The sequence below is a fragment of the Brassica rapa genome, chromosome A01 (genome assembly GCF_000309985.2).
Source record: "Brassica rapa cultivar Chiifu-401-42 chromosome A01, CAAS_Brap_v3.01, whole genome shotgun sequence".
Taxonomy (NCBI): domain Eukaryota; kingdom Viridiplantae; phylum Streptophyta; class Magnoliopsida; order Brassicales; family Brassicaceae; genus Brassica; species Brassica rapa.
In genome coordinates this window covers 24,577,245-24,594,219 of record NC_024795.2, presented here as the reverse complement: position 1 = coordinate 24,594,219, position 16,975 = coordinate 24,577,245, and the positions used below count along the sequence as shown (strand labels likewise).

The 16,975-nt window shown below is 34.6% G+C and overlaps 3 protein-coding genes across 4 annotated transcripts; 2 read left to right on the top strand and 1 right to left on the bottom strand.

Moving 5' to 3' along the window:
* The first annotated feature begins 1,984 nt into the window (after positions 1 to 1,984).
* On the top strand, positions 1,985 to 4,242 carry LOC103840046 (myrosinase-binding protein 2-like). The gene is made up of 5 exons (XM_009116536.2): positions 1,985 to 2,113; positions 2,292 to 2,493; positions 2,577 to 3,026; positions 3,141 to 3,644; positions 3,726 to 4,242. Exons 2-5 carry the CDS (start codon positions 2,299 to 2,301, stop codon positions 3,978 to 3,980), a joined length of 1,404 nt encoding a protein of 467 aa, XP_009114784.1. The 5' UTR covers positions 1,985 to 2,113; positions 2,292 to 2,298; the 3' UTR covers positions 3,981 to 4,242.
* A 1,799-nt stretch (positions 4,243 to 6,041) lies between these two features.
* Positions 6,042 to 7,938, top strand: LOC103840029 (PYK10-binding protein 2). 2 transcript variants are annotated; one of them, XM_009116528.3, is made up of 4 exons: positions 6,042 to 6,255; positions 6,348 to 6,580; positions 6,878 to 7,321; positions 7,482 to 7,938. In XM_009116528.3, the coding sequence occupies exons 2-4, from the start codon at positions 6,380 to 6,382 to the stop codon at positions 7,731 to 7,733; spliced, it is 897 nt and encodes a 298-aa protein (XP_009114776.1). In that variant the 5' UTR covers positions 6,042 to 6,255; positions 6,348 to 6,379; the 3' UTR covers positions 7,734 to 7,938. The 2 variants fall into 2 exon arrangements, with proteins under 2 accessions (XP_009114776.1, XP_033145132.1); XM_033289241.1 differs by having other exon boundaries at positions 6,219 to 6,580.
* Positions 7,939 to 8,831: 893 nt separating this feature from the next.
* Positions 8,832 to 9,476, bottom strand: LOC117127116. The gene is made up of 2 exons (XM_033276427.1): positions 9,107 to 9,476; positions 8,832 to 8,995 (listed from the first exon to the last, which is right to left on the bottom strand). Exons 1-2 carry the CDS (start codon positions 9,474 to 9,476, stop codon positions 8,832 to 8,834), a joined length of 534 nt encoding a protein of 177 aa, XP_033132318.1.
* Between the last annotated feature and the right edge of the window lie 7,499 nt (positions 9,477 to 16,975).

Below are 16,975 nucleotides of genomic sequence, written 5' to 3'. Positions count from 1 at the left end.
AATATGAATGATTGTTTTGTGAATACTAAAAATGGAATGGTGAATGAAGTGGAATAAAAACTGACATTATTAATGAAATAATGAATTATATGCATTCTATGGTTTCACGAAGGTTTCAAAACTCCTGAACAAAAGAATATGTTTTACAAATGATTTATTTTTTGTTTTATTAAAAAATGGCATATGTGGAATTACTTTAAACAATTTTTCATTGTAACTCGTGAAGATTTTTTTAATTCTATCAAATGATGTATTTCAAACAATTTTATTCTACAAAATGGCATTCCAGTTACAGCTGTACTGTTTCATACTTACATTTTGATGTTTGAAACAAAATCAAAAGAAACTAAATTAAATCAATAGTTGAAACAAAGAGAAAATTAAAATAGGATTCTGTTACCACTTATTAGAATCATACTTACAAATGTTTGATTTCTTTTACCTAAATGGTCATTTAATAAAATAATATTTTAGGGTTCAAAGATAATATTATGTTACAACCAATAATTCAACATATATATATATATAGAGAGAGTGTGATGTCTTGCTACCATTTCAGTTTTATTATATTATATTATCGTATTATTCTTGTTCTTTTAGTCATTGGATTTGCGCTATTAAAATTTTACTAAACTTTGATCCGTGTCGAGATATTTTGTTGTTTAAACCTAGTTTGATGGTTATATAAATACATGTTAGCTTTCAATTTTTTAATCTACTTCCTCTATATTTATTGGTCTCTATATAACTGAATATTTAGTAAATAATGAGAATTTTAGAGATATTCTCAAAGTTGGTGTATGCTTGTTAAGTTTCCATAATTTACGCTAATAAAATATCCGAAGTATAATATCTAACAAATTATTATCTTTTTTTTCTATCAAAACAAACAATTTCTTATCTAATATTCAAACAACGCCAATACATTTGAAGATCATATACTATATTTATATTATTGATTATTAGACAATTGATGAATGTTTAATATTAAATAGGTTTGTTACAATTTTCTAATAGCATGAAAGAATTACCGAATACAATTTGATTTTTTTTTAGAAATCATCTATATACCTTTTAGAAATCGTCTATGTTGATGTACAAAAAGCCATACTTTTTCTGTTGATGTCTTGAACTATTAACAAATACTCAACCTAGAGTATTTGGCATCGGTTATATTTTCCTTGCTTAATTAAATTCAAAAATAAATTCAAATACATCAAATTGGTATACGCCTGAGTCTGATATAAATTTGGTTCTGAATGATAATATTAATTGTGACCTAAGTTAGGAAACATATTTGATCTTGCTGACAGAAGAAGTAATGTATAATGTAGAAGAAGTGTTATATGAGGCATACGACAATGTCTAATAGAATAATGGTTTTGGTGTTGATATTAGCAAGTGATTCATGAAAGAACAACGACATGGTATATAATTAATTAGATTGATGATGATATTAGTCGGTTGGTTTTACAGAGAATAGATACTATATGATTTCAGGAATAAATAAAAGGTATTAAATTTGTTTTAAATAAGAATTTATTGTTAGGATAATAAAAATGTACATTTAATAATTTTTCTAAGAGATAGTCCAGATTAACAATCACATATTAGAACAAATGTGACTTCGATTTTAACCGTATAGATTTTTATTAGTAATAGAAAAATACTGATATGAATCCATTTGAATTGTGATGTTAAGTTTTTATCCGTTACTGGTAAAACTTAAGAATACGTGGAGCCTTTTCCTCACGTGTCCATAATAATAATATAACGTGTGTAACAACTTCGTTTAGTGTAACCACTTTTTTTTTTGCAGCAAATTAAGCATTATTTACAATTCTATTAAAGTCCATATCTCGACAGAAAGATTCTGTTGCCTGAAATATTTTCTAAACTTATAACACTTACTAAATATGGAAATATAACATGCATAATCACAGTCGAAAAATTACCGTCAAAAAATAAATCAATATTGGGTTTGGTTTGGTCCGTACCAAAGAGTGTCAATATATATATATGCATATCCGAACCCACAGTCATTCATCACTCTCTTTTACTTGAATTCATTCATCACTCTCTTATACTTGAATCAGAACTAAGGAATCCTAAGGTTAACAAATATCTTTCCGCTTAGATTAGTTTCATTTTATATTTTTAATTATTGGGTTCAGGCTAGATGTGAATATGTCTTTTTAAAAGATATAAGATTTTAGTTTTGATAGATTATAATCATTATTTCACAACTCTTCAGATCTTTGTTATAATGAAACGGTTTTGATTGTTTCCAGGAAAGAAATGGCACAGAAAGTGGGACCTTTTGGTGGCAACAAAGGAGATACATTCGATGATGGTGTTCTTGGCTACACCGGTGTGAAGAAAGTGATTGTTGGTGAAAATGGGAACGGTGTTGATTGTATCAAGATAGAATACGAGAAAGATGGAACGTTCGAGACACAAATGCATGGAAGCGTTACCGGAATACTCAAGGAGGTATATATGACATTGCATCTCTCTAACACTTGAAAATTTATTCTCTATTTTAATTTAAATGCTCTTTTTTGTTGTTGTTCCAGTTTGAGCTTAACTATCCAGACGAGTACATCACATCAATCCAGGGAACCTACAGCAATGTTGCGAGATACAACACAACGATCGTGAAGACACTGACCTTCAAGACATCACACGGCAGAACATCTCCCATGTTTGGTAACACGGCTATTTTCTCGACAGATTTTGTGATGGAAGGTAAAGCTGGAGCAAAGCTTATAGGGTTCCATGGAAGGTCTGGTTCTGCTCTCGATGCCATAGGAGCTCACTTTTTCGCGTCGGCTTCTCCTCTAAAGCATATAGAACCTCGTGGTGGATTCGGAGGAAACGCTTGGGATGATGGAGTTTATGATGGTGTAAGAAAAATCTCGGTGGGACTAAACTGTGGCAACATTAGCTATGTTAGGTTCAAGTATGTTAAAGGAAGCACATCGGTGAGGCATTCTCATGGCAAGATGAGCGAAGAACCTAAAGAGGTAAGCTATATTTAGAAACTAGCCCTAATCTTCTTTTTTTTTTGATAATTACTAGCCCTAATCTATTATCTATAGCTTTTACTATTTGAGTTTGCTTATGAGTTTGTTTTGCAGTTTAAGGTGGATTATCCAAATGAGTACGTTACATCAGTGGAAGGGACTTATAACTTTTGTGGTGATGTGACCTCGCTAACTTTCAAAACGTCAAAGGGGAGAGTCTCTACTGGGTTTGGAAGAGCATCTGGTTCGAAATTTGTACTTGCGGTGAAAGATCACATGCTTGTCGGATTCTGTGGCAGGAACGGTCTCATTCTCAATTGCCTCTCAGCACTCGGTGCACATTTTGCGCCACCAGTTTCGGCAACAGTTGCGCCTGTTCCAACACCAGTTCCAACGCCAGTTGCACCGGTTCCAGCGCCAGTTCCTGCTAAGAAACTAGAAGCAAAAGGTGGAGATCACGGTGCTGCTTGGGATGATGGTTTCTATGAAGATGTGAGGAAGATTTATGTAGGACAAGGTGAATCTGGTGTTTCCTTTATCAAATTTGATTACGACGTTGGCAAGAAGCTTGTAGCTGGAGATGGTCATGGGAAGATGTCACTTCTTGGAACAGAGGAGGTTTTGTGCTCTAAATTTTCAATACCCTATATAACGTTTCTTGAAACCCAAGTTTCACAAATCTTTTTTTATTTGTTGCAGTTTGAGCTTGATTTTCCAAATGAATACATCGTATCGGTGGATGGGTGTTACGATAAGGTCTTTGGAATCGAAGCTGAAGTTGTGACGATGGTTAAGTTCAAAACAAACAAACGTACATCTCCACCGTTTGGGATGGATGGAGGCACAACGTTTGTGTTTGAGATGAAGGATCATAAAATTGTTGGGTTCCATGGAAAAGCTGGAGATTATGTTCATCAAGTTGGTGTCCATGTCTCGCCAATCTCCAAGTCTTAAAGAGTTCTCTCTCGTCTTCGTGAAATAAAAAAGCTCTACAAGCTTGTGGCTCCTCCGCTTCTACTATCTTTAATTTTGACTATGTGTTCTTAGGTCGTTGGTTTGTTCGAGTCCTTTGTGATATGAAGTTGTCCGTCGTCTCTTTGAATAAGGTATCGTTATTGTTTGGACTAGCCAGGATCTGCATCCATTGACTTGTTCAATGTTAAAAATGTAATATTATTCTCTTAAAGTCTATCTAATACATACTTCAGACGTCTCTATATACAGCATACCACAGCCGCTTAAGAAAAAGACACTGAACATCGCTGGCTTGATAAGTGTGGGATGCGCTAAGTTTTTCTAAGAAAACTACATTTGAAAACTATCATATTATAAAGTTTCTTGGAAGGTTATTTTCTAACTTTGTTCAATGATCGAAGGGTATTATAGTCTTAATAGATGAACCGTTGTATGGTATCCGTTGGGAAGGAGGGAATGCTATTTCCATCTGTTGCTTACAGAGACGTGTTCCTGAATTTAAGGATCTTGAGTTAAAACTTTTTCTACTTTACTACGTTATGATTATGGTTGAGTCGAAATTTCGAAGTATGATATTGCCATTTTGAAAGATCAGGCCCGTCTCATAGGGATTGAAGGTCCAGTGCTAGTCCTATATATTTAAAAAATGTTTTTGGATAAAGTAAAATTATTAAAATTATTGGACCCTGTTTTGTAATATTTTTAAAATATTAGAGTCCTAAATTCTATAGAAAATTAGCAAAACTAATATTGAGCCCTGTGCAAAAGTACTGTGGGCACACCTTCAAAACCGGGCCTTCTCAACATATGATGATAAGATAATCACAACGTTTAGTTTTTAATATATTTTGTGCAATAATTATAAATTTGTACCTCTTAAATTATCTAATGTCAATGAATTGGTATCATTGATTAATATACGAAAGGTAATTTCTCACGAGCTTCATATCCTAATGTGCAATGAATAGGTATCCGGATCATATGGATCTTGCCATCTCTTATGAATCCATCCATTTCAATACAAATATCGTTTTGAAATCACGTAATATTTTATTAATTTTGACTAGTGAAATATATGTATTGTTATGGAAATGGTTGTATACTTGTATTGAAAATCTAAAACATCAGTTTTTAAAAAATACTTATATATTTCTTAAAGATACTTATATTGAAACGGAAGAAATATTAAGTTTCTCCTTTTCTTTTTCTTTTTCTTTTTCTTTTGGAGAAACAATTTATCTTTAAGAGATACCACATTTTTAAACAATATTATTTTAGCAAATGCAAGAATCTTTCTCAAACCAGTTGTAAAAATACTTTTCAGAGTAATTTTAAAAGGGCTTCGTGAATCTTCTAAGTGTTTCTTATAGAAAAGATGTTGCTAAAACATGAAAAATGGGATTATGAAGTATTCCTCTAAATGTTACTGTAATTGGAATTCAAAAATTGATTACAGTAGTCACTAGAGATGTCAAGATCCATATGAACCGGTTCCTGTTTCTGGAATACAAGTTTCAAAAATGTATTATATCTAAAGTCTACTGTTTGGTCCTATCCAGTAATTTAAATAATATTTTACCGTTTTAAACTATGTTTTGGGCTTACAAACATGTGCACTATCATACATATTACAATTATCATCAAGCTGTCAAATGTCAACCATATAGACTTCTAATTATCAGAAGGTAGCAAGTCACGTAATTGTAATGTGTGACTAATATATTGCAACTGGAAATTCATTATTAGTGTGGAAGTCTCTACTATAAGGATTGAAGTTTGATTTCCAAAAATATATTTTTTACAAATTCATGAAAATACGCTTTATAACTTTTTTAACCGGGTACAAATACTTCGTGGAAGAATTATTAGCTGATTTCATATTTGTGTAAATAACCTTTTTGACTAAAAACTTAATACGCTGAACTGATTTTCCATAACAAACTGAAATACCATCCTGCAATTATTAAAAAAAAACTAATTAGCACCACTGCCATCGTTTCTCAGTCATGGCGTCGGCCAACAAAAACATAAAGACAATTAGTTGAGAAGTTATACAAGTATATGAATATTTTAACCAGCGTTTTTCTTGGGCAAAATATTATAAAAATGCCTCGTGGATCACGAAATTATAGATTATTATTTCTTCATATATTAATCGACTGATTGCCTATAAGCAGATATGTTTAATATGTACCATGTCAATATATATAAATACACGTAGAGTTCAATTCAACTAATCATAGCACCGATCACAGTATACTCTCCCTTCAAAGTTCATCTCTCTTTCCTCTTTATTTGTAGAAGTTCATTGATAGTTCTAATAACAATTTGTATTTGTAATATAAGTAATTGTCAGATTTCTCTAAAAGCAAACAAAGATGGCTCAAAAGGTGGAAGCACAAGGAGGGAAAGGAGGCAATCAATGGGATGATGGATCCGAACACGATGCAGTGACCAAGATTCAGGTCGGAGCAGGTGGAATAGGCATTCAATATGTTAAGTTCGATTATGTCAAAAACGGACAAACCGAAGAGGCCCCTCTTCGCGGTATCAAAGGCCGTAGTATCCCAGCTGATCCGGTACCTCTATACACTTTCCTTTCTTATGTTGCTTAAATTCTCTAAAAGTTAATTACGAAATTGACTTGAATTAAAGCAATATTAAAATTTTATATTTTCGATGTTAGTAGATCGACGTAATTTAGCATAAGTCATCACGACTAGATATTATCAAACATAGTTTAAGGGCATGCTTATATCATATTTTCTTTTATTTAATGTTGTTCTATATTTTTTTTTTTTTTTTTGGTAAATGTAAAGATATGTTCTATATTTTTCTTTTCGAAGTTTTTGACTTTTTGATCTCGATTTATGCAGTTTGTGATTAACCATCCTGAGGAGCATCTAGTTTCCGTAGAAGGTTGGTATAACCCTGAAGGTCTCATTCAAGGGCTTAAGTTCAACTCCAACAAGAAGTCTTCTGATGTCATTGGATACAATGATGGCACTTCATTCACTCTTCAAGTTCAAGACAAGAAGATCGTTGGGTTTCATGGGTTTGCCGGAGACTATGTACATTCTCTTGGAGCTTACTTTGCTCCATTGACTAGTTCCACCTCGTTAACCCCTGCCAAGAAGTTACCGGCACTTGGTAGTGATGAAGGAACTGCATGGGACGATGGTGCTCACCAAGGTGTTAAAAAGGTGTATGTAGGTCAAGGCCATGATGGTGTATCAGCGGTTAAGTTTGAGTACGTCAATGGTTCTGAAGTGGTTGTTGGAGATGAGCGTGGAAAGCCTACTCTACTCGGGTTCGAAGAGGTATTTTAAATTTTTTTTTTTTTTTGAAAAAAGGCTTTCAAGGTATTTTAAATATTGCTTGTTTCTTAATCAAAATTGATGACTTTCCATCTTAGAACCAGTTAGCCGTGAGTTATGTTGTTTGTATGCCTATTGATTTTGTATGTGGGTTCTATTGCAGTTCGAGCTTGACTATCCAAGTGAATACATCACGGTTGTTCATGGCACAGTTGACAAAATCTTTGGGAGTGGCTCTGCCGTCATCACCATGCTTAAGTTCGAGACTAATAAGCGAACATCTAATCCCTTTGGGCTTGAAGCTGGCGCAAGTTTCAAAGTCAAAGAGGAAGGCCACAAGATTGTTGGGTTTCATGGAAAAGCCAATGAGCTGCTTCATCAGATTGGAGTCCATGTCCTCCCAATCACCAACTGATCATAAGACATCTTTCTCTTTGATTTCATCTAATAAGTTATCGTACCTGTCTTTTTATGTCTTCTAAGTTTGTCATCGGAAGTCTCTCTACGTTTATGTCTCTGGTGACCTTTGAATAAGTTCTTTTACTTTGTATGTTTCTGTTTGAAGCTGCGAAAGTGTTATTTAAGTAATGTCTCTTTGTGAATGTGGTTTCTTTCGTGTTCCTAGAGTTGTTATTTTGATTATGGAAGATAAGAGCATCTCCAATCCAACTTCAAATCCTCAAATTTTGAAATTTTTGAATAGTGATACTTCAAATTTGAGGTTTCACTATTTAAAACTTCAAAACTACGATTTATTTTCTTTTTAGTTTTTACATTCATTTTTTTAACAAATATATCTAATAACTTTATTTAACATAACTTGAGTACACCAAAATAAAATAAATATTATATAACATAAAAGTAAAGTTCACACAATAGAAAAATATATTAAATAAAGCTCACAAAAAAATAAAAATACATTAAACAAATTTAACACAAATTAAAGAAAATTATATAATCACTTAAATATTACATATCTTACGGAAATAATGTTTGAGTAATTTGGCATATTATATGAAACTTTCTAAAATTTGTGTTTATGTGTTTTGTTTTATTATATATGTAATTATATTATTTATAGTATATAATATTGTAATATTGTGTATTGTATAATATATTAAAAGTATGTTTTATATGTATTTGTAAAGTTTTATCATTATTAGTAACTTTTGTTAATGTCAAGGATTATAATGTAAATAAATAAATTTTTAAAGATTTTTTTGTTGATTTATAGTTGGAGTAATCATTTCTCAAATCTTCGTTTTGAGATTTTGCTCTCTTTAAAATAAAGTTTTGGGATGGAGATGATCGAAACACACAAATTCACAAAATGCATAGAGCTTTGAAGCTTTTTTTAGTCCACGGGCTTAAACTTAAGCAAGAACCAACAGGCTAACAACGGATCGTATTATATAGGCCGGCAGAATTAAGTGCGTCTATCAATGGGCTTACCGGTTTATCAACGAGATAGGTTTTTTTTTTTTTTTTTTGACATCAATAAAAGAAAACAGACTCATATAGACTCTGTTAACCAAGAGGGTAGCTCTGCATCCATGTGAACGACGAACGACGGTTGAATTCTTGCACTACGTGCTAGTTTGTCCGCCTGTGTATTCTGCGTTCTTGGTACATAGATGATCTCCGAGCTCTGAAATCCAGTACTAAGGGTCTTTATATCTGTCAAGTAGTTTGCAAACGCTGGCCATTCTTCTGGTTCCGAAACCATCTTCACCAATTGAGAACAATCTGTTGCAAATGTGACCCGAAACTGCCGCAAATTCCGCATACATTCCATTGCCCAGATTAGTGATTCAAACTCTGCATGGAGAGGTGAAAGACTAGCTCTGGTGTTTCTTGCACCCATTAAACCATCAAATCCTGGTAAGGTACTATACCATCCTTGTCCCGAGAAAATATTGTTTGCCTTCCATGAGCCATCGGAGAAGCACCATCTGCCCGGTCTCACCGGTATGGGAGCCATATCTCTCTGGTGTGCGTCATGTGACTCAGGAATCACCTGTGCATCAGCCCACAGAACAGATTCTGTCTCGGCCTTCCTAAGAGTATCACGAGGATCAATATCACGATCACTAAATACCTTACTATTCCTTGCTTTCCATATGTACCAAAGTATCCACGCAAATTGATGATCATCCATTTTTGGAGTAACGCGCCAAAATAGATGATCTATGTTTGCGTAGAGTGATTCAACGAGATAGGTTTTAATTAAGTGCTTTAAATGATATAATTATTTTATATCGGAAGATGATAAAAAAAAAAATTTGAAAAGAAGATGATAATTGTTTTGATTGGTGAAAAATAAAAGTTAACTATATTTTGACAAACAGACAAAATGTGATGGATTTTTGATTACCTCTAGCCCAATTTAAGAAAAATATATGTTCAATCGACCTGTCTCTTAAATAAACCCGGGTAGGTAGCACTAAACGTCAACGAGTTTATGGTCGGCGTACACGTCAAAATTAACGTATGATAGGTCATAGGAGTATTGAATTAGTAAATCCCATTTTTATATCCCCAATTTGAATAAAAACCCATTCACGAGATATCTAGGCATGTACTATAACTTCTGCGCTGTCAGTTATGAATAATTTGATATTTAAATTGATAAATTATAACATTAGCATTTATTACAAATAATAACCCTACTGGAACTTTTTTTTTTTTAATCAATACTATTAAAAGGGAAGAAGTTTTAATAAATCTACTTAAAAACAACCTTATATTTTGACTTAGCTATTATTTTGGTATTACCTTATATTTTTTTAACTATACATTTATTTATTTTAACTATGCTGATTTATCTTTTGTGTTATCGTCAAAAGTTAACGAAAATCCCTAATTTCATGGATCACAATAATTGCCCATATCCAAGCATACCTAATAGCCTACAATAAATGTAAGTCTTATATTGACATTCTCAAATATACGACACCCACCATAGATTTTACTCAAGTATGAAATACACGGAATATAAACATATGAAAAGGAACGAGTTATTATTAATTCTCGATAACCATTCAATTACCAGTTTATATTCCAAAATTAGATTCATATTACTAAATCAGGTTGGAGTCTGATAAACTATATACTATATCATTCATATTTTTTAAGTATTGATCAAGTTCATATTACCAATTCTTGCATCAATTCAATATATATAACCAATATACACCTCACGTCTTCAGTTTTACATTTCTTAATGTTAGTAAAATTTACATTTCATAAAATTTCCTTAAATATTTATAATATTCACTGATTTTAACCATTGGCGACGTGAGAAATACAGTTTATATTATACCTAGAAAACAGAAAATGTAAGCCTTATATCATAATATTTGTACTATTAGAATATAATCATTTTTAAAATCTTCTACAGAAAATGTAAGCCTTATATCATAATATTCTTTTGTTATTACAAGAATTCAAAATTATTTACTTATAAAAAATAAAAATAAAACACCCGCTTGGGCGTATTGATATAATTATAATCTTAATTTTATCCAAAAATCCAAAACTATAACTAAAACCTAAACCCAAAACATAAAAAATATATGTAATACCGAAATATATCTTAAATACACAAATATATCTAATATACATAAAACAGTTTGTGTACTATGTGTATGCAACGAGTCTTAGGTAGGATCCAGACTCAAATAGAGACCTATAGATCCAAAAAATACCTAATTGGTACTTTACCCTGGATCCAAAGCCGAACCAAACCTTTTGATATTTTTGTCTCGATAAAAAGTCTATGCCTAAGAGAAAATTACAAAAAATTGCACATACAAATTCTCAAATAAACTAATTTATAAATTATATTATATTTTTAAAAATTACCATCTTCGATATAATATAACTTTGTAATATAATAATATTCAACAGTTCCAAAATACTAATTCATCTCAATAATATTAAATATTAACAATAAATATAGTTTTTTCTGTTCAATTTTCTTCATTTTCTCTAATGATATAGTAGACTTTTTATCGAAAATTAAAATTTTTTATCAAAAATTAAAGAATCACAAATCAAATAGTTATTCAAATTTTTGTACTATTAAAAAGTATAACAAAAGTTTGAATCAATTTTTTTTTAATAAAAAAGTATCATTAGATTCTTATAAGATTGTATCGGATCAATCAGTATCAAATTGCAGGTTAATAATGAGATTTTGGGTTTCTTCCGGGTTTGATCATGTTTTTATATATCGGATTTTAACTAAATCCAGATTGTATTATATTCGGGTCAACGGATTTATCGGTTCAACCACGGATCTGGGTTGGGTACAAAAATATTTCAAAAACTATTAAAAACCTACAAATCTATATTGATAAATTATCCCAAAATTTGCCAAGTAAATCTTCTATCTGACCAACAACAAATATATTTTTTATAAAATGCACATAAAATATAAAAATATTGTTGTAACATAAGAATATACATACAATATCTCAGTTGTAAAAAACAATACATGCAATATCTCAAATAAATTAAATGATATATAGTTTTAGACAATAAACCATTCCTTTTTTGATATAATACGATTTTGTAACTTAATAATGTACATTAGAACTAAAACATTAATTCATATTGAACATTGTTATTAGCCGAAAAAATCCGCGCTTTCAAAGCGCGGATCAAAATCTAGTTGTATTTTAAATTACAAGCCTAAACACACAATTTGCCCATCTTAAAAACGAAACTTCACTGGCAAAACAAAAGAATAAGTCTCATTTTTATTGCATATAAAATCAATAGTGTGATTTTTTTATCTCTTTCTTATTAATAGAGGAACATTTTGAAAAAATAACCTTTAAAATGTAAGTTATTTACATGAGTGCCATGCTGACGTGGCAGCACCATATTCACTCTCAACCCATATATAGAATTATCCTTGATCCCCTAGAAAAATTACATCACATGCCATTGTCATTCCAAACTAATATTTGTCATAATATATCATGTTCTCATAAACATTACATTTTCTTTTTTTTTTTTGTCATTGAATAAATTCCTCAAAGGAAAATCAACCAAGCGGTTGATATTAGAACAAACCAGAGTACTCGAGCTCATAAAAAAAAAAAGAAATGCAAATAACCCAAAGACACCAGTAGGCGCCATGAAACAAGATAAAACTCAAAAGGAGGAAAGGAGAAAGACATCTTCCTGCTCAGAGGTCTGAGATACATGATAGCGAGCATCAGACAACCGCCATAGCTTCACTTCTAATGCGAGACTCCAGCCAACCCGGACCATTCGCAGACATGTAAGACTGATGGTGCTGAATATGTAAAGCACTTTCTGCGATTGCAGAGGCAATGAGGTTCCCATTTGGAGATGTTAAAACTAACTTGCAAACCTCCAATTGTCCAATAGATCTATTGAAGCTCCTCCAGTGGGATTGAAGCGATTGTGGTAAGTTAGAAGTCGATAATGTCCCTGAGGACATAGAAGAAGAGAACTCCAGGGTAACTCTATTTAGGTGTAGATCTCTCACTGCCTCCACTGCCCATACCAAAGCCACAAGATCAGCTTCCAGTTGAGAACGTATACCAACAAAGGATCGTCTACTATGAAAGAGGGCTTCCCCATGAGAATCTCTTACGATCCACGCCATCCCCCCGTGACCATTACTTGAAGACCACGCCGACCCTACATTACACTTGACTACACCTACATCAGGTTTTGTCCACCGATTTGAGATCGTTTCATCACACACAATCTCGGTCGCGACATTTGGAATAAAGGAGTTCAGTCGAAGCCATACTGTTGTTTCCTCCAAAGCCTTATCTATGGTAATAGCAGGATCAATCCTTCTGTTCTCAAAGCAGAACAGATTCCTGTTCTTCCATATATACCAAAGCACCCAAGGGAAGGCTAAACGGAGCTTAGGGTCCAAATCATTCTTCTTACTGCAAGAGAAGAGGTAGTGTATATTCAAAAAGACCGAGGAGCGTGAAAAGCCTGCCAAAGGGAGAGGAAATGAAGATCTGTTCCATACTTCTTTTGCCATTGGGCAATGGAAAAGCATATGACAAATCGATTCTTGCTCTTGGCGGCATAAAGGACATACTGGATCTGTTTGAATGCCCCTATATGAAAGCTGTTGTTTCACGGCAAGAGCGCCAGATAGGACGCGCCAAAGGAAGTGACGGAGCTTGGGAGGTGCCTTCGTTTTCCATAAATCACGCCACAGTTGCCTTTCCAGAGGAGGTAACGCATTGGTCTGATGAGAATTGGTTGCCGCAATGCATTCCAGGGCCTTATACCCACTCTTAGACTCATACCTACCATTCCTTGTAAAACCCCACTTCCATCGATCTTCTCGAAATCTTTGGCACTTGATGCTTAGGACATGTCGAACATCTTCTTCTGCAATAACCTCCCGTACTTTTCTTATATCCCAACTCGAAAGGTCCTCTGTCATCAGATCACATGTCTTGAGTGTGAGATCTACCACTGCATCTTGACGATATTTAGGTGCTCTTGGCAGAGGATCCATAATCCAGTTATCTAACCACACCTTGGTATTTGCCCCATTACCCACCTCCTTTATCAGACCTTGTTTCAGAAGATCCTTGCCGTGTAGAATGATTCTCCAAGCGAAAGATGGCCTGGAGCCAATGCCACTCTCTAGGAACTCAGTCCTCCGGAAATACCGATGTTTTAAGATGCGAGCCACAAGAGATTGTGGATTATCCCAGATGCGCCATGCTTGTTTGGCAAGCAAAGACTGGTTGAGCTTTTCCAAATCTTTGAAGCCTAAGCCACCAGCGGCCTTCTCCTTACATAATTTTTGCCAGGCAACCCAGGAAATCTTCTTTCTATTATTCCCACTGCTCCACCAAAATTCAATCATCGCACTAGTCAATTTATCACACACATCCTTGGGGAACTTGAAACAAGACATGGCGAAAATTGGTAATGCCAGCGCCACAGATTTTAGCAAAATCTCTTTCCCACCCTGGGATAAAGCTTTTGAAAACCAGCCATTTAATCTCCCCTGTAACTTCTCCCGGATAAAACTGAGTAGCTTCCTTTTGGAGCCACTGAAACATTCTGGGAGACCAAGGTAAGAGCCTTCCCCCCCTGCTTTCTCAATACCCGTGATGGCACGTATCAACTCTCTTGTTTCCTCTGGGACTCGGGCACCAAAGAATATCGATGATTTCTGAAAGTTAACTCTTTGACCCGAAGCATCCCCATACATTTTAATGCAGTTTATGATCTCCTCCGCTTCTTCACGAGATGCTTTGCAAAGGAGGAGACTGTCATCTGCAAACAGTAGATGGTGGATAGAAGGACACGCCTCAGTCAGCTTAATACCGTGAAGCTTCCCAGATCCTTCAGAATTGTTCAGCTTGCAGACAAGAGCCTCTGCGCAAAGTATAAACAGAAACGGAGATAGAGGATCCCCCTGCCGAATGCCACGTTCAGGTCTGATAAATCCATGAGAGTTGCCATTCAAAAGAACAGAGAATGACACCGTACTCACACAAGCCATTATCCATCTCACCCAGACATGATCAAAACCCATCTTCTCCATTAATACTTCCAGAAAATTCCACTCCACTCTATCATAGGCTTTCGACATGTCAGTTTTAATAGCCATCCATTCATTAGCTGTTCTCTCATTGGTGCGCAGGCTGTGAATCATTTCGTGAGCAATGATGATGTTATCAGAAATAAGTCTACCTGAAACAAAGGCTCCTTGCGTTTCTGAAATGATCTCTGGAAGGATGAGTTTCAGCCTGTTACAAAGAATTTTAGAGATGATCTTGTACTGCACAGAACATAGACTGATTGGGCGCATGTCTGTCATCTTTGTCGGCTTGGGAATCTTTGGTAGGAGGCTGAGTTGAGTATGATTCCAACCGTCAGGAAGAACCGCAGTCTGGAAAAATTTGCCAATTTCCTCTGAGAGACTCGGACCTACAATATGCCAGTACTTCTGGTAGAAAATCCCAGTCAGACCATCTTCTCCTGGAGCCGAGCTACCTTTCACACAAAACGCCGCTGCTTTAATTTCCTCTAATGTGACCGTAGCCGTAAGCCGAGCATTCATATCTGCTGTGACTTTGCTGTTGAAACCAAGAAATAAAGTTTCAAGATCAACCGGATTGGAGCTAGTGAATAGCTCTCTGAAAAAATCAACAGCCAGACTTCCTTTTGCTCCTTCAGAGAAATGTTCCTGATCATTATCATCCATTAACATCAGGATCCTGTTCTGAATGCGACGCCCTTTCACACAGTTGTGAAAGTACTTCGTGTTGCGGTCCCCCGCTCTAAGCCATTCCTCTCTACACTTCTGTCTCCAGAACAATTCCTCTTCTCTAAGAGCCTCTGCCAGATCCTGTTTCAATCTCTGCATACGTCGGTAAGAGGGTAAAGGCAATGAGACTTCTTGTTCTAAAGCTGCGCGCAACCTGACGATCTTCTCCTTGGAGTTCATATCATTACGTTTCCTCCACTCCATGATCTTACGTCTGCATCGACTAATGCGGTCCATTGTGCAACCTTGATTATCCCCCTCACCCTCCCAACTACGACGGACTAGATCCTCAAAGCCTTCTCTGGACAACATCCTCTTGTCAAAGAAAAACCTTCTCTTATTGGGTGCATCCCGTTCCAAGGCGAAACAGATACGTATAGGACGATGATCTGAAGCCCACATATCCAAATATTCCATGTTAGAACGAGGGAACAAAGAGAACCACTCACTGTTACCAAAACTCCTGTCTAGACGACACTGGACCCATACTTTTTCTCTCCAACCACCCCAGGAAAGACAATTGCCAGAGTACTGGATCTCTTTTAATTTGCAGTTCTGAACCATATCTCTAAAATCCCAAAAGCTTGATTCCTCTCGCACTGCACCACCACTCTTCTCATCATTGGATAAGAGCTCGTTAAAATCCCCAGCTAACATCCAAGCATCATCTCTTCCCAGGCCAATCTGTGTGAGTCTATCCCACACTTCTCTTCTACGTGCCTTTACTGGATCTCCATACACCAACGTCAGGAAAAAGGATGTAGACCCAATAGAGATTCTCAAATCTATAATCCTCTTATCACTAGATAACACCACCACCTGATAACTGTCCTTCCACATCACAGCTAAGCCCCCGCTTAATCCTTCTGGCTCTACCGTGAAAACTTTGTCATACCCCAAACTCTTTCTCAAACCATTTACGTACTCCCACTTCTTAACCGTAGCTTTTACCTTAGGTGGAAGTGAAATTATTTATATTATTGACATATAAATGACATCGTGTTATAATTGGTCCATTTTATTATTCAAGATGTTGTGAATGTAACATTAGTTTTCTTTTTACATCACTGATTCGTTTATATCATTGATCAGAGTTCTTTTACGCTGTAGTATTTTACAAAACTTTATCCATGTTTGGGATGATTATCAAATATTTTTTTTTTAAATATATTAAACGATGCATACTAATCTTCTCGCCTCCAACTATTCAATATTATAAACAAATTTTATAAAAGCGTATTATTATTCTAAATCTCCTTCCAGTTTGCAAATAAGAATGTTTCTTAGGATTAATACAGGTATTAAAGTATTTTTAAAAAATAATTTTGAATGATGCATACTAATCTTATCGCCTCCAA

What these genes read in the sequence shown, in the direction of transcription:
- LOC103840046 (XM_009116536.2), top strand. Translation starts at nt 2,299, where the DNA reads ATGGCACAGAAAGTGGGACCTTTTGGTGGCAACAAAGGAGATACATTC. An exon ending in TGAGCGAAGAACCTAAAGAG is followed by an intron (nt 3,027 to 3,140) that starts GTAAGCTATATT and finishes TTTGTTTTGCAG; the next exon opens with TTTAAGGTGGATTATCCAAA. An exon ending in CACTTCTTGGAACAGAGGAG is followed by an intron (nt 3,645 to 3,725) that starts GTTTTGTGCTCT and finishes TATTTGTTGCAG; the next exon opens with TTTGAGCTTGATTTTCCAAA.
- LOC117127116 (XM_033276427.1), bottom strand. Translation starts at nt 9,476, where the DNA reads ATGGATGATCATCAATTTGCGTGGATACTTTGGTACATATGGAAAGCA. An exon ending in ACTAATCTGGGCAATGGAAT is followed by an intron (nt 8,996 to 9,106) that starts GTATGCGGAATT and finishes ACTACTTGACAG; the next exon opens with ATATAAAGACCCTTAGTACT.
- LOC103840029 (XM_009116528.3), top strand. Translation starts at nt 6,380, where the DNA reads ATGGCTCAAAAGGTGGAAGCACAAGGAGGGAAAGGAGGCAATCAATGG. An exon ending in GTAGTATCCCAGCTGATCCG is followed by an intron (nt 6,581 to 6,877) that starts GTACCTCTATAC and finishes CGATTTATGCAG; the next exon opens with TTTGTGATTAACCATCCTGA. An exon ending in CTCTACTCGGGTTCGAAGAG is followed by an intron (nt 7,322 to 7,481) that starts GTATTTTAAATT and finishes GTTCTATTGCAG; the next exon opens with TTCGAGCTTGACTATCCAAG.